Source organism: Euleptes europaea, chromosome 9 (genome assembly GCF_029931775.1).
Source record: "Euleptes europaea isolate rEulEur1 chromosome 9, rEulEur1.hap1, whole genome shotgun sequence".
Taxonomy (NCBI): domain Eukaryota; kingdom Metazoa; phylum Chordata; class Lepidosauria; order Squamata; family Sphaerodactylidae; genus Euleptes; species Euleptes europaea.
This window is the reverse complement of record NC_079320.1, coordinates 67,795,173-67,810,506: the sequence shown is the minus strand read 5'-3', so window position 1 is coordinate 67,810,506 and position 15,334 is coordinate 67,795,173. Positions and strand designations below refer to the sequence as shown.

The 15,334-nt window shown below is 42.2% G+C and overlaps 1 protein-coding gene across 1 annotated transcript; it reads left to right on the top strand.

Annotated features, from left to right (window-relative positions):
* Positions 1-1,968: 1,968 nt before the first annotated feature.
* Positions 1,969-15,085, top strand: OCIAD1 (OCIA domain containing 1). Its single transcript, XM_056855620.1, has 8 exons — positions 1,969-2,031; positions 6,159-6,243; positions 8,035-8,088; positions 9,288-9,335; positions 10,541-10,667; positions 11,085-11,290; positions 12,017-12,169; positions 15,004-15,085. The coding sequence occupies exons 1-8, from the start codon at positions 1,969-1,971 to the stop codon at positions 15,039-15,041; spliced, it is 774 nt and encodes a 257-aa protein (XP_056711598.1). The 3' UTR covers positions 15,042-15,085.
* The last annotated feature ends 249 nt before the right edge of the window (positions 15,086-15,334 follow it).

The window sequence follows — 15,334 nt, the reverse complement described above, 5'->3', positions numbered from 1 at the left end:
AGACTCATGATGACAAGTGCAGTAGTCATAGAATCACAGAGTTGGAAGGTACCACCAGGGTCATCTAGTCCAACGCCCTGCACAAAGCAAAGTCCAGAAGAAATCTTCAAATGGGAGTTCTTCTGCACTCTTGTAGGCATTGTTCATATTTCAACTGAAGAGCAATTTAAGCAGCTTGAGTGTCACAGGAAAATATATGGATTCTTATACAACCTTGAAAAGCTATCACAGAAGACACCTACCAGCCACAGTATGGATCGACACAGAGCCCTCAAGGATGGTGAAAACTCTGACATCACTGGTGCAGATCTTTGTTTAGAGCTGGACCATCTCCAGGACATTCTGCCTCCTGCTCTGAGGTGACCCCCTGCAGCTCAGCATGGAGCCCTGGAGCCCCCTGCAACTTGGTGCTCTGGGTAGCCACCAGCTTGCCCACTCCTAAGGGGCCAGCTGGCTGTGCAAGTACACGCTGCTTTCTTTTATTGGTAACTGTCCAATGACAATATCTTTTCTTTCTCTTTGGCCAATCATATAACATGGCTTCAGAATAAAGTTTGCTTTATATTTTATTTATTATCTAAAACTATTTGGCTTAAGAAGAAACAGGAGCATTTAGTTTCTATGGTAACAACCCTAAATACTTTCCTGGGAGTAAGCCCTGTGAAATAACCTGGGGCTTACTTCTGAGCAGACCCGTTTAGGGTTGCTTCGTGTAACTCTTAATCTTTGTAACTCTTATTTATAAATAAAATACACTAATGTGTCGAATATCAATTTTTAGCATCTTTACTATCTGTTTTCTCCCTTCTCTCATTCACCATCTTCCCAAGTACCTTCCTCCCAGTCCCCCCCCCAAACTATCTTTATTTCAAAGCACAGCAGCAAAAACATCAGCAATGCTGATTCTGTGACCTTAGGCAGATGTTGAGAGGGAGGGCATCTTGGCCATCTTCTGGTCACTAGGTGTGTGGGGGGGAGGTAGTTGTGAATTTCCTGCATTGTGCAGGGGGTTGGGCTTGATGACCCTGGAGGTCCCTTCCAACTCTATGATTCTATGAAAAGGACTGTAACTCCACCTGCTTGTTTTTAATCTGACCTCTATACAGACGAAAATAAGACGTAGCAGGGCAAGCCCGTGGGGTGGGGCGCAATGCCCTTTATTAGGCACGACTCTAAAAACTTCATTTTCTAGTTCACCAGTACTCTTCCAGGAGACTAGAAGTGAAACAACACAGGGGGAGAGGTGGATGTTCCTGGGCCTGGCGGGAAAGCTTCCGTCTGTTATTCTGTCGCGCTGTTGTCGCTGGTCTTCAGAGAAGGCATGCCATTGGGATTAGTTCCGTTAGCAAAAGTTTATACGATTTATTTTTAGATGGAAGAGGGAGAGGGGGAAGTCAATTTGTGGTTAATTTAGTAATATTAGTTGATTCTTTAGTATTATTATTTTTTTAACATTGGATAATGTTTTATATGTTGATATTTTAAATTATATATTTAAAATATATATATTATATAATATATATATATATTATATAATTTTAATATAATATATATATATTATATATATAAAAAAAAGAGAGAGAAGGCATGCCCTGGCTTTTGTTTTCGGATTTTGCAATTGCCAGTCAAGGTTATTTATGCCCCCGGTCCTCTCTTTGGACTGAGTCCTGCAACTACAAACTCTTGCCCGTACATGGGGGGGGGGGAGACTTTAATCAGACTTGCAGCCCTTAAGCGCGGGTGGGCGTGCCGCGTATTAGGGCGCTTTCGTAAAAACCCGCATTCCTTCCCTCCTCCTTTCTTGCTCCCTTCCATCTGTTTCCGGGGTGGGCGGGGCGCGGTAGAAGAGTCTTTGCCCTTCGTGCGCTTCCGGTCGGAGAAGCGGGACTTCCGGGACTGTCCCTTGCAACCTCTTTGCTGGTAATCTCTCTCTCTCTCTCTCTCCCCCCGGCCCCGTATTTTTGGTCTATGGAGCCTCACGGGCAGGTTGGGGGGGAATCCCATCGGCCCGACCACGGCGGCCCAGGCCAGGTATGCCTCGTTGGGGGTTGGGGGGTTGGGTGCAACATTATGGTAACCCTCCCACCTAAATCTCCATTGAGCAGTAATGATTTTGGGACTTTCCTTCTCCACCGGCGTCAAGAATAATCGTTTTAAAGGGGGGGGGTGGTTGGTTGGTAGCCAAAGAAACTGTAACCCCATACTGAAGCACGGATTTTTCCACAACACCCCCACCCCAAAGTTAGTTCGATGCATTTTGCATAAGTTAAATGGGACCTAATCATGTACCTTAGAAGTGATGTGTTACACATACGGTCTTTGCCCACAGGATTTTTTTCTATTTATCATATTGGATTAGCTTTATTGTAGTACGTTTCTTTGCACAGTCACTCCATCCTAAGACTATTGATTTAAATTGGTTTAGACTGGAGTAACATTGCATAGGTTTGCAGTGTTATTTGGTTCTTGTAGGTTATCCGGGCTGTGTGACCGTGGTCTTGGTATTTTCTTTCCTGACGTTTCGCCAGCAGCTGTGGCAGGCATCTTCAGAGACACTGTCCTTCAGTGTTACTCCTCTGAAGATGCCTGCCACAGCTGCTGGCAAAATGTCAGGAAAGAAAATACCAAGACCACGGTCACACAGCCCGGATAACCTACAAGAACCAGTGAACTCTGACCGTGAAAGCCTTCGACAATATTTTGCAGTGTTAGTTTGCTAGAATGAAATTCAAACAAACAGGCAACTTAAAGGCTGTCAAACTTATTATGCATCTAAAGGACCAGAGTTGAGTACCTACTTTAGACTAACTGCAATATGATAAAGGGGCAAACAAGCTTTTGCGTTCACATCAGGTTGGATGCTCAGCAAAACCACAACAATGAAAGTTAGTGAAAATTTCTGCTGCGTGTGATGTGAAAGCTGCTGTTCGAAGCCTTAAACTGGAAGGGAGGAGATGTTACACAGACCAGTACAATACTAAACAGAGTTACACACTTTGTGAAATCCACTGAACTTTGGTTCTTGTAGGTTATCCGGGCTGTGTAACCGTGGTCTTGGAATTTTCTTTCCTGACGTTTCGCCAGCAACTGTGGCAGGCATCTTCAGAGTAGTAACACTGAAGGACAGTGTCTCTCTGAAGATGCCTGCCACAGTTGCTGGCGAAACGTCAGGAAAGAAAATTCCAAGACCACGGTTACACAGCCCGGATAACCTACAAGAACCAATGAACTCTGACCGTGAAAGCCTTCGACAATACCACTGAACTTTGTTTAGGTTGGCACTGTAAGGTTAGGTGTGTTCAGTCAAAAATCATCTCCAGTTGCACAAAAGGAGGCTACTGGGACAAAGAAAGACAAAGAATGGCTGTCCTTTTCATACTGTAAAAGCCGAAAGGCACTTAATGAGACGTGCTCTGGTATTTAGCGGATCACACAAGTCTCTTGTCAGGCAGTGTGTAGACAAACAGAGCAGTCCTTTGCAAAGCTGGAGATCCAGGGCCAAAACTACAATCCATATTCCACCCCCTGCTGGTAGCTTCTTTTTATAGCTAAAGTATAACATGAATTAACTTGGTCACTGATTCCCAATATTAATAGGGCCAGAGTCAATAAACCGCCAGTTTGGGTAGTGTTACCTATTGGTTGAAAGGACAATTCCTGATAATGACAAAGCCTCACCATCAGTTGGAATTGGGTCAGATTCATTTGGTTCTAGGATCCCCTTCTTGGATAGTCAGAGTAGTCTTCAAGGCAGATAAAAATTGCAGGTAGCTGTGTTGGTCCACTTGGGGGAAAAGTCCAATACCCCCCCCCCCCAAAAAATAACAAGCAGATCTTTGTTAGGATGAACTGAAGTACGTGGCAAGTTGGAAGTCTTCAGGTTGGAAGTTTCATGTATATAGTTCTCCGAAGCTTTTGTTGCATGTTATCCTTGGTTATTTATGGTTCTATTACCTTGTTTGTGTTTACTGTATTCCTTCACAAAATATCCTAGGAAAGGATTGTAATAACAGGAGAGCTGTTAGAAGGATTACCTTGGAGGAGGATACAACATTCATATAGAAGTTACAGTTACCGCACTAGGTATTCCCAGCAATGTATTAAGAGTTTGAAAATGTTATTAAAAACATTGCTTTAAAAGGGTTTTTGGATGCCACCACTAAAAAATGGTTGGAAGACGTCTTCACAGCTAGGGGCCAAAAAAGTGCGAACAGTATTTTTAATAACAGTTTCAAACTCTTAATACATTGGTGGGAATACCTAGTGCGGTAACAGCAGTCTGAATTGGCCCTTTCTGCAGGTTTCTCTGTGGTGATCCAGAGAACAGTTCCTGGCAGAAAAATGATTCTCTTGCTCACAGTTCTTTTGCAAAAAAACCCATGGAAGGTAAATTCCAATGTGGCAATAGTAATTAAAGATTTGACAAGTGTACCTTTCCCCTTCCTCCTCAACTGCATACTGCTAGATCACCCAGCAACAAAAATTGATATTTACACAAAGACTTCTAGCTTGCGGAATTATTGACGATAGTTTTATAATTTCAAATTTTGTGCCAGTGTTATTACACAGTTGTTATATGGCTCCCAGTTATGAGCATATGGCAGCTTTACACAGTTGTTATATGGCTCCCAGTTATGAGCATATGGCAGCTTTAGACCCTTTGAAATCATTCAGACTAAATTCCTATAAAATGCAAATACTTGCAAGCCTTCCCCCACCCAACAGTGTTACTAATGCAGTTTTACATTTAGAAGCAGGTTTAATTTCTCTGGAAGCTTGTGCATGGATACTCAGGATCAATTATTGGCTGAAGCTTGTTTTTTGTCCTGTGGGTCTTGCACCTTTAACAGTCATAGATACCTTTTGGTCAAAATGGGAAAGGTCCCTGTCAGATAAATGACGATCCATTGGATGTTCTAGAAGTTTTAAAGCCAAAACTAAATCTGAAATTAGCAAAGTTTTGGGACATCAAACTTCAGCACCTTTTAACTTCTGCTGCAACGTACCATCACTTTAGGAAAAAGAAATTGGTGTTGTCAAACTATCTACTTAATTTATTGATTCCGAAACGGAGGATCGCTTTCACTCTGGCCTGTTTTAATGTTTTTCAATCCACTTTATTAGAAGGGAGATACCATGGTATGACACTACAGGAGCTCGTATACATATTTGCATTTTATACATATTTTAATGGAAGATTGTATATATATTTTTAAAACTGTTAAAGTATGTTTATTTTGCTGGTTTATGACCGTAATAAATTATTGATTGATCAGCAAGGATATCTTTAAATGGTATATTTAAAAATATATTTCAAGTTCTAAAGAGCATGTTCCTGGCAGACTCACAACTTGAGGTGGTGATCTTTCAGTCTAGATGAGGAACAGGTGTTGATAAGGGATTACCCCTGTGATACAGGTTTTTCTAAAAAGCTTAGTAACATGACATATTTAGAATGATGGTCAGGTAGGGGGGTCGTTTTGTACCTGACAGGCAGCGAAGTGCTTTACCCAGGCAAGACTTTGGACTTTTTCACATCGCAAACTGCTTTTGAGACCTCCCACCTTTCAAAAGTGGTTTGCCCTGTAGCACAATACACTGCTATTAAACAATCCAAAGTTCCTGTTTGAACTAGTCATGTGGTTTTTGTAGCTGTCTCTGACAGGTTCCTGGGCAGGTGGCGTAAAATTTTCCTAAATAAATGAATAAATTTGTGAATATGGCCTGGGCTTGCATACCATGGTGGGGTATGATCTTTAAGTAGTACAATAATATAGCTAGTGTACAGTTTCCCAAGGGAAAAGAAAAAGCAGTGAGGTCAGTGGAATCCAAACCTAGCAAGCTCCTTGTGGCATAAGCATTTCTGAGTTATTCTTGCTTTGTGAATGGCATGAATTAATCTGTGTATATATGCAGATGAGGGGGGAAACCCCAAGGGCGTCCAAAAGGCTGAGAAAATGCAAGAATCAATGGTAAGCGTGTTACGGTCCGATGCAGTGTACCAAGGTATTTTATCAGTGAACATGGTGTTAGTTTTTCTGCAATAATATCTCGCCTTCATGTGTATGTAAAACCTTGGCGAACATTTGTGTTGAATATTTCACAGTATTTCTAGCATATATCACGCATACAAACTTTTTCCCCCCTAAAAAAAAAAGACTTCAGTAAATATGAATTACGTACCAACGGAAGAAGAAAGGAGAGTCTTCAGAGAATGCAACGAGGAGAGCTTCTGGTATAGATGTAAGTGAAAGGTGCCAGCGGTTTTTTCTTTTTGAATTTCTTGCTTCGTCTTCATTGCATTTTGCCAGCCGGTGAGCGGTCAACGTTGCAAAGAAGTAGTACAGTTTGCGCCAGGAGCTGCAAGCGGTTGGCTGAGTTAGCAGCAGGCTGTGAAAGAAAATTCACATAATTCTACAGACATGCGAAGCAGTAGTGTTATAAAACACTCTTGTGGGGGGTTGAGCCACACAGGCACTATAGAGGTGAGTAGAGTGTTTCTTTGCCCTTTCAGGGCAACATACTCGATCATCTTAAGCAGCTGCATCACACAGTTTCCCAGACATGCCCTCGGTTTGCTTGCACTGCAACAGAGGATGCTGGGATGCAACTCCATGCTTGTGATGAGAGAGGTTTAACCCAGCATCTGCTGTTGTGGCAATGCAAGGCATCCCCACGCTGCAGGCTGTGCTCGTTGCGTTTCTATCCCGTCCTTCCTCAAGAAAAGCTCAGGACAGACCACAGAAGAGGTTACTTTGCTTTAAGCTTGCAACAACCTGATGAGTTTAGTTAGACTTAAAGCAATCATGACCGGCTCGAGATCAGCGAGTGCCTTTCATGGCTGAGCTTGAGTTGAACTCTGATCCTTGTTGTCTCTAAAGAAGAAGAAGAGGTGGTTTTTATATGCCGACTTTCTCTACCACTTAAGGGAGACTCAAACCGGCTTACAATCGCCTTCCCTTCCCCTCCCCACACCCTGTGAGGTAGGTGAGGCTGAGAGCTTGTGACTAGCCCTAGGTCACCCAGCTGCCTTCATGTGTAGGAGAGGGGAAAGAAATCCAGTTCACCAGATTAGCTTCCGCCGCTCATGTGGAGGAGCAGGGAATCAAACCCGGTTCTCCAGATCAGACTGCACCGCTGCAAACCACCGCTCTTAACCATTACACCATGCTGGCTCTCTGAGCCAAACATTCTGTCCACTGTCAGTCTTAGAACACTGTGATCTCTAATATGGATGCACAAGTGCTTTCCTCAGTACCACTGTGCTTTCTCTGATAAGGGTGGCTGTTGCACCTGGCCCCTGTGCTTACGTGGTGGTGCAGCGGGACTGGATCGGCTGCCAAATTCTTCACTTAAGATAGTGAAAAGGTAAAGCTTTGCGTCCAGTGAGCCTTCCTTAGGAAATCTGTGCCAATGGGAAAGATAAACTGAGTTTTCAGAGCTAAAAATAAAAAATGAGTATTGTTTGAAAGGGATGGGTCACTTTATGCTTCTATGTTCATCTGCAGGGTCATGAACCTTTTAAAATGAAAGCTAGCATTCTTTATTTTAAAAAACAAAACAAAAACAGACTTGAGCCTTGCCAAAGAGCCAGCATGGTGTAGTGGTTAAGGGCGGTGGACTCTAATCTGGAGAGCCTCTACGTGAGCGGCGGACTCTAATCTGGTGGACTGCTTTGGTTTCCCCACTCCTACACACGAAGCCTGCCGGGTGACCTTGGGCCAGTCACAGTTCTCTCCAGCCTCACCTACCTCACAAGGCGTCTGTTGTGGGGAGAGGGATTGTTTGATTCTCCTTTAAAAGGTAGAGAAAATTAGCATATAAAAACCAACTCTTCTTCTTCTTATACTACAGCCTGCACATTGTGCCTGTTTAAAAATGCAGTGTTAACTTTTCTGCAGGATTGCTTAACTATTAGTGTAGGCATTTCTGCTGAAGTTCCCTTTCTTTTTTCTTTTTTAAAAAAAGGTGAGGTAGTGGCTCTGGTAAAATGTTCATCATAAAAACAAATAATGTTCTTTCCTTGCCTCACAGCTGTGCCATTGTCTGCTATCAGCATGCTGGTCACTCAGATGTTAATTAAGAGAGGTAAGACTCAGATAAGGAGCCCCATGGCACAGAGTGGTAAACTGCAGTGCTGCAGTCAGAAGCTCTGCTCAGGACCTGAGTTCGATCCCGACAGAAGTCGGTTTTGGGTAGCCGGCTCAAGGTTGACTCAGCCTTCCATCCTTCCGAGGTTGGTAAAATGAGTACCCAGCTTGCTGTAGATGACTAGGGAAGGCAATGGCAAACCACCCCATAAAACATAGTCTGCCTAGTAAATGTTGTGATGTGACATCGCCCCATGGGTCAGTAATGACCCTGTGCTTGTACCTTTACCTTTTTTAAGCCTCAAATGCCTTTGAATGAATGTGTCTACAGTAGTATTTAGAAACCAAGTTATGGGGAAAAGGCATGAACAGGAGAGGAAATTATTGAAGAGATGTAGGGATGAAGCAATGCAACTTGATAGTCAACAAACTTATAAATCAGTTTATAAAATATCTTGGATCATAATAAGAGCTATCCAGGGCCTAGAGTATTGCAGATAGCACACAACACTGTTGCAGAGTTTATTGTAATATGTATGATTGAGTGCTATTGGAAGCTGATGCTCCAGTCCAACAATCTTATTTGAGCGCAGTAGGCCCTAGAACAGGAGCCCCGTGGCGCAGAGTGGTAAAGCTGCAGTACTGCAGTCCAAGCTTTGCTCACAACCTGAGTTCGATCCCGACAGAAGTCGGTTTCAGGTAGTCGGCTCAAGGTTGACTCAGCCTTTCATCCTTCCAAGGTTGGTAAAATGAGTACCCAGCTTGCTGGGGGCAAAGAGAAGATGACTGGGGAAGGCACTGGCAAACCACCCTGCAAACAAAGTCTGCCTAGCAGACATTGGGATGTGACGTCACCCCATGGGTCAGGAATGACGTGGTGCTTGCACAGGGGACCTTTACCCTTTTAGGCCCTAGAACAGCTTCTCCATGCTTTTCAGTGAAAATAGGAGATACTGTGTGCATTATTTAGCTTCCTTACTTTAGAAAGCCAATGAAGGTGGGGGATATGATTTTAAAATACATTTCTAAGGTTTGCTGTATTCCAGCCCTTCATCATTCCCCTTATTAGACACAGCGGTAAAACCTAAGACCTTTGATCACCAAACCTAAAGTTCAGCAAGTATATTAAAAGCCGAATGCTGTTCTGGTTGATTTGTAGTTCATATTTTATACCATTATTGCTCTTCTTGTTTTTAGGCACTCTTTCTGCACAGTCAAGATTTGGCTCTCTTCTGAAAATTGCATGTGAGTTCGAATCCTATGCCACATTTCCATTTTACTTAATGGATCATAGTTGAGATGTAGGGTTGTCACTAGATCCATGAAAGTTACAATAAGCCTTTTAAACAATTCCATGGCAGATGTGAGAAAGAGGATCTTATTTTTATGGCATCTTGAAATTATAGCTTGAGCATGGCCAAAATTAACACATTCCTGCAAAATAAGCAGTATCATAGGGAGCCACTAGCAAAGAGATGTCGGTAATGAATGAATATCAATAATGCATCTACTGCAAGAAGTAAGAATGTGTGGGAAGAACCCTTAAGTTTTCACTGGGGATGCTCTGGAGCAGAGTTTAATGAGCCTCCTCCATTCAAGCACCCGAAGGTAAATAAACGTGATGGGCAGTTGTGCAGGTGCCTCCCTCCTTTTCAGGCCTAAGCATGTACAGGCAAAAAGTAGAGAAAGAAAATAGTCAGTAACAAGAGGTGGTATCCAACTGAAAGAAAGCATCCCCAGTGGTCTCTCCAAGGGCCAAATCAGGAAGATACAAATCTTACAAACAGGTATTGGGGTGGATTTGGGACAGATTTTCCTCCTCCAAATGAAATCTACAGCACAATCCTATGCAGAGTTACTCCAGCCTTAGCCCATTGAGCTTCGAAGGATAAAACCCTGCTGGTGGGGTTTTCAAGGCAAGAGATTTTCAGAGTTGGTTTGCCCCATTGCCTGCCTCTGCGTCATGACCCTGGTATTCCTTAGGGGTCACCCATCCAAATACTAGCCAGGGCCAACCAACTCTATTTTGGATGGCACTATTAGTGTTGTAACAGTGAGACTTTGGGAAGTAATAATCACTCTGCTAGCCAGTTGGTGAAGAATGCAAGCATTGCTAAGAAATAATGGAGATTTCACATTGTGCTTATAAAGCAGGTGACTCTTTCCCCCCCCCCCCACTTCCTACCTGATGTATCTGGTGCTGACTTGTTTTGGGGGTCATTTTGTAAGCCCTCAAAACGCCAAATACTTTTCTTCAGTTGAAAAGCTGTAGAAAGACAAGAAGTGGTTTTGTAGCTCAAAGCTAAACATAGCTTTCCTGTATATGTGTTTATAGTTTAGTTTCATTTCCAGATACTATACTCTTTAAAGATTTTTTTAATATTGCATTGTAAAATATTGCACATTCTAAAATGGCTTAAATAAGTGTTCTGTCTTCCTTTGCAAACAAGTCGCTGGAGCATGTGGCTACATTGGTGGAAAGCTTTCCTATATGAAGACATGCCAAGAGAAGTTTAAGAAATTAGAGAATTCACCGCTGGGAGAAGCTCTGAGGCAACGTAAACCCATTTCACCTGAGTAAGATTTAGTCTTTGCTCATTTACTATTTAAAGCTCAACTTGGTGACTTTTGGAGTCTCATCAAGTCATCACGAAGGCTAGAAGGCAAATGTTGCCTGTTTCTGTATTTCTGTGCATTAAAATTCCTGATTGATAGAACCATGACAAGTGACTCCTTTGCATATGCCCTATCTCGAAGATATAGTTTACTCATTTATCCCTCCTCCCATTTCCATTATCTTCCCCTACACTTTCTCTCCCCACCCCCCGCCCCGTAATTGGTTCAGGTAATTTAATGAAGTTGTCCCAGCAACCACAGAGCTTCAGTTTATTATTGTTCTGGGTGGGGTTGAGGTAAGGGCAATGCTGATTTAAAAAAAGAGTTCAGGTTGTTTTGTTTTTATAAAGACATGGTTGCAATGGATCTCTTTTTCAGATATTATTCTCAAAAACAAGAATTCTCAAATGTGCCTTCCTCGACACCTTATGAAACTTTTCCAGCAGCAGAAGCACCACCTTCTTCCATGTACTCTGGGGATAGTCGTGGAATGGAATATTCTCGCTCCAAATATGAACCAGTCCCCTTTAGTTCTTCCATGAATGAATCTACCCCTACTGGAATCACAGACGGTGCCCCCCAAGGTAAATTTCGACTTCAACAATGTCTTTCTGGTCAAAGGTAGAGTGCTTACAATGGTTCAGTATTCTGCCGGCTAACAGGTGTGGAACTTTTCAGCTTTAAAAAAGATAATATTGGGATGGAATTAGATACTGGTGAACACATTTTCTAACCACAAGTCTGCCTATTAGTGCAAAGGATAATGGGTGAGGTTGGGGTGCTTAATACCTGCTTTTTCCTTCCTGCAAATGTCCCCCTACAGAGTTTTTCCTAATCCTGGAGTTTTGTGAGGGGAAAGTAGTAAAAAAAAATCTGGTAGATGGATTTGCAGAGGATAATATATTTGGAAAGGTTAGGAATCCTTTCCTGCCTGCAAATAGCCATGGTGTTTGGGTATAGATGCATACACGTTCTAGTCACCAACACCACAAAAGCTGAATTGTTCATGCTGTTCCCAGGTGAAAGCTGATTTGACATCTGAATACAGGCTACAGTATTAAAATGTAATGGTGAATTAAATGTACCTAGGACTTTATACACTACCACTTAAAAACAGTGAATAACAAATAGGCCATTTGAATCTGCATAATTTCAAATTCTTTCATTCCACCTGTCAAAGCCCCGCCCTCCGAAAGTCAGGAGGACTACTCCAGAGTAAAGGCGTTCCCTTTAAATATTCTTTCCTCATTTGCTGCTGTTATCCAATCTTTTATTCTACATTTGATTTCCTTTTCCTTTTGTCCCTTAAGAACCTGGTCCATCACTCCAAGCCAGTCCAAAGAGGAAAGGAATCACATATGATGAACTGAGGAACAGAAACAGAGAGATATATGAAGCAGGAGTAACACAGAAGTCAGAACTCCCATTAAAGTCTCCACAGGAAAGACTTCCAAAGAAAGAAGGTAACGTGTTAACCAATTGAAGTGTTTGGTAATGACATCTGGTGCAGTTGTGATAAGGACACGGATGCTCATGTTTAGCGGTACTCTTAAGGAGTAAACTAAAAACATGCCAGGGAGGGGCTGTGGCTCAGCGGTAGAGCATCTGCTTGGCATGCAAAAGGTCCCAGGTTCAGTCCCTGACATCTCCAGTTAAAGGGACTAGGCTAGTAGGTGATGTGAAAGACCTCTGCCTGAGACCCTGGAGAGCAGCTGCCAGTCTGAGTAGACAATACTGACTTTGATGGACCCAGGGTCTGATTCAGTATATGACAGCTCCATAAGTTCATGTGTTCATTATTGCTTTCCCCTTCTCGATTTTTTTCAGTGGGGTGAGGGACCTATTACAACTCTGCAGTATTCTTCAGTCATGTTAGACTTTTTTCTTAATGGATAAAGAGAATACACTTACATTTCTATTCTTCAGACATTCATTGGTGGAAAATGGGACAGTACGTATTGTAGTAAGGTGAAAACAGTTTAATGGAATGTTTTTCACAAGTAAATCACTGACTGGAAAGTAATAGCCAAATTAGGGGGTGGTTGTATGTGGTATTGTACAAAAAGCTGCTCCACGGGAGTCTGTTGCTAAATCGTTGTTCATCCCTGTTCAAGTTCATACATGCATCTTCCCACCAGTGGATGACTGTGACATCAGCAGTTAGCATGTGTGAAATAGCCTTCAAAAATTAAAATCGCAGCTACTGCTTTTCTCAGTGTAGGCAGTTCACAGGTTCAGCTGAGATTCCGAAAAAGACAGACATGTTTTACCCCCTGATAATTGATGTAAGTATGGAATAGGTGAGGGGAAGTGCATTAAAATTGTACAAAATAAGGAAGCATTACAGATACTATAGAAAAGGGACTGATTTGATAAACTAAAAATCTGAGCTGAAAAAAATAAGGTTGTGTTTAGCCAAAACACAGTAAAGCTCGAGAAAGGTCAATACAGAAATTGGAAAAAGGGAGGGTTCTTCGTTCTTTAATATTTTTAAATAGATTATAAACTGAATCTAAGCAAGCATTATGGTGATGTTGCAAGGGGAAATGGGATCGGAATGGAGGACCCCATTTCAGGATGCATCGTGAGCCAATGGGAGAAATCAGAACAGAGTAAAATGATACAAGATTTGGAACACATGAGTAAAAATCCAAGGGTGTGTGGATATTTTTTAGCATCTGTGTGTGTGTGAAGTGCCGTGAAGTCGCAGCCGACTTATGGCGACCCCTTTTGGGGTTTTCATGGCAAGAGACTCACAGAGGTGGTTTGCCAGTGCCTTCCTCTGCACAGCAACCCTGGTATTCCTTGGTGGTCTCCCATCCAAATACTAACCAGGGCTGACCCTGCTTAGCTTCTGAGATCTGACGAGATCAGGCTAGCCTGGGCCATCCAGGTCAGGGCTTTTTAGTATCTACCAAGGAGTAATAGGGATCCGGTAGTATTATCTGCGAAGAGACTATGACAAGTCAGAAGAGGGGATTTTTCTTTGGGATGACAAGGAGAAAAATAACGAATAATCTCATTGAATGGAAAAGTGGTGTTTTGGTGGATAAGATGTTGGGCTGTGAGTGAGGCATGACTCCCAAGGAAATTGTGAGACTTGAACATTGGAGGCCACTGGTTGAGCATTAACCTAAATAAACTTTCTAATGTTTCCAGAATATCAATCATCTATTTATAAAAGCATCTGCCACAATAACTTAATTGGTCTTTAAGATGCTACAGGACTGTTTTTTTGGTTGCTGCAAACAAAACCTAGATATCCTTTTCAATTCTATTGACCTTTAAGAAGCTCTCATCATAAATGATTCTTAATCAGATGTTTGCAAACTGCCAGTTGCTTCAGAAAGCTGCTCGGATTCTCTCCCCCCGCCACTAGCTTATGAATGCAGAGCGTAATGCCAGAGGATGTGCCATTGTATTCATTTGTTTACCGTTCTACTGGAAGGAAACTGCACTTGGCACCAACCTTGAGACTGTGTGTTTCTGATTAGAAAACAAAACTTCAGGGGAAACTTAAGGATGAAAAACTATGAAATCACCTCCCTCTTAGTAGAAAATACTGTGCGAGAGCTTGAATAATAATTTATTCTGCCTTTTGGTGCACTTTCCAGGCATTGTTTTTACACATAAGCTCGGACATTATGATGGAAGAGATTTTTGTCTGCCGTAGAGGAAGGAAATCCACTAGTAAATGACTAGTCAGGCCACTCACATGTTGCCTTATAGTGGTCTATTGTGCAAACATAGTTCAGCCATTCAAATTTCTGCCCACATGAACTTGAGTGTAGCAGTATCCTGTGGGACCCAACTCAACCAGTTCTATCGGTTGTAGCCCCAAAGCGTCAGCATAGTTGGTTTTGATCATCTGAATGTTAAGATGTGTTAAAGGTGTATATGTCATAGTCACGCTCGATGCACATGTTTGATGTCTTTTGAAGGCTTTCCGTGACGATGCACGTATGTTGTTGTGACAGTCTGAGCCAGCACAGAAATGGTTGTGACCTGCTGGCATAACAGTCCTGCCCTATCTTGAACAAGCTATACTAGTAAATGTTTAACAGATCAAAAGTCTCTCTGGTTCTTGTAGGTTATCCAGGCTGTGTGACCGTGGTCTTGGTATTTTCTTTCCTGACGTTTCGCCAGCAGCTGTGGCAGGCATCTTCAGAGGAGTAACACTGGAAAGAAAATACCAAGACCACAGTCACACAGCCCGGATAACCTACAAGAACCAATGAACTCTGACTGTGAAAGCCTTTGACAAAAGTCTCTTTCTCACTTTTATTTTCTTTTGTAGTTCAAGTTAATAAGTATGGAGATGCTTGGGAAGAGTGAAGAACCTTTCTACCTCCAGAAGACATCTCTTCAGTCAATATGTCAGCTTTTATCAGTGTTGGTCAAATATCTGAATGTCCTGCTGTACTTTTTGCAATACAGACATACTATAATAAATAAATAAACACACACATTTGCCTTCTCACTTGACAAAGTATAAGAATAGATTGTTGCCCTAACAGTGGGTAACTGAAAAAAAAGATAACTAATGAAAGTATTACAATTTTTACTGCACCCACTGCTGTGTTTGAGGAATGAATTAAGAATTCAAAGGAGGGAACATTTAGTATTGG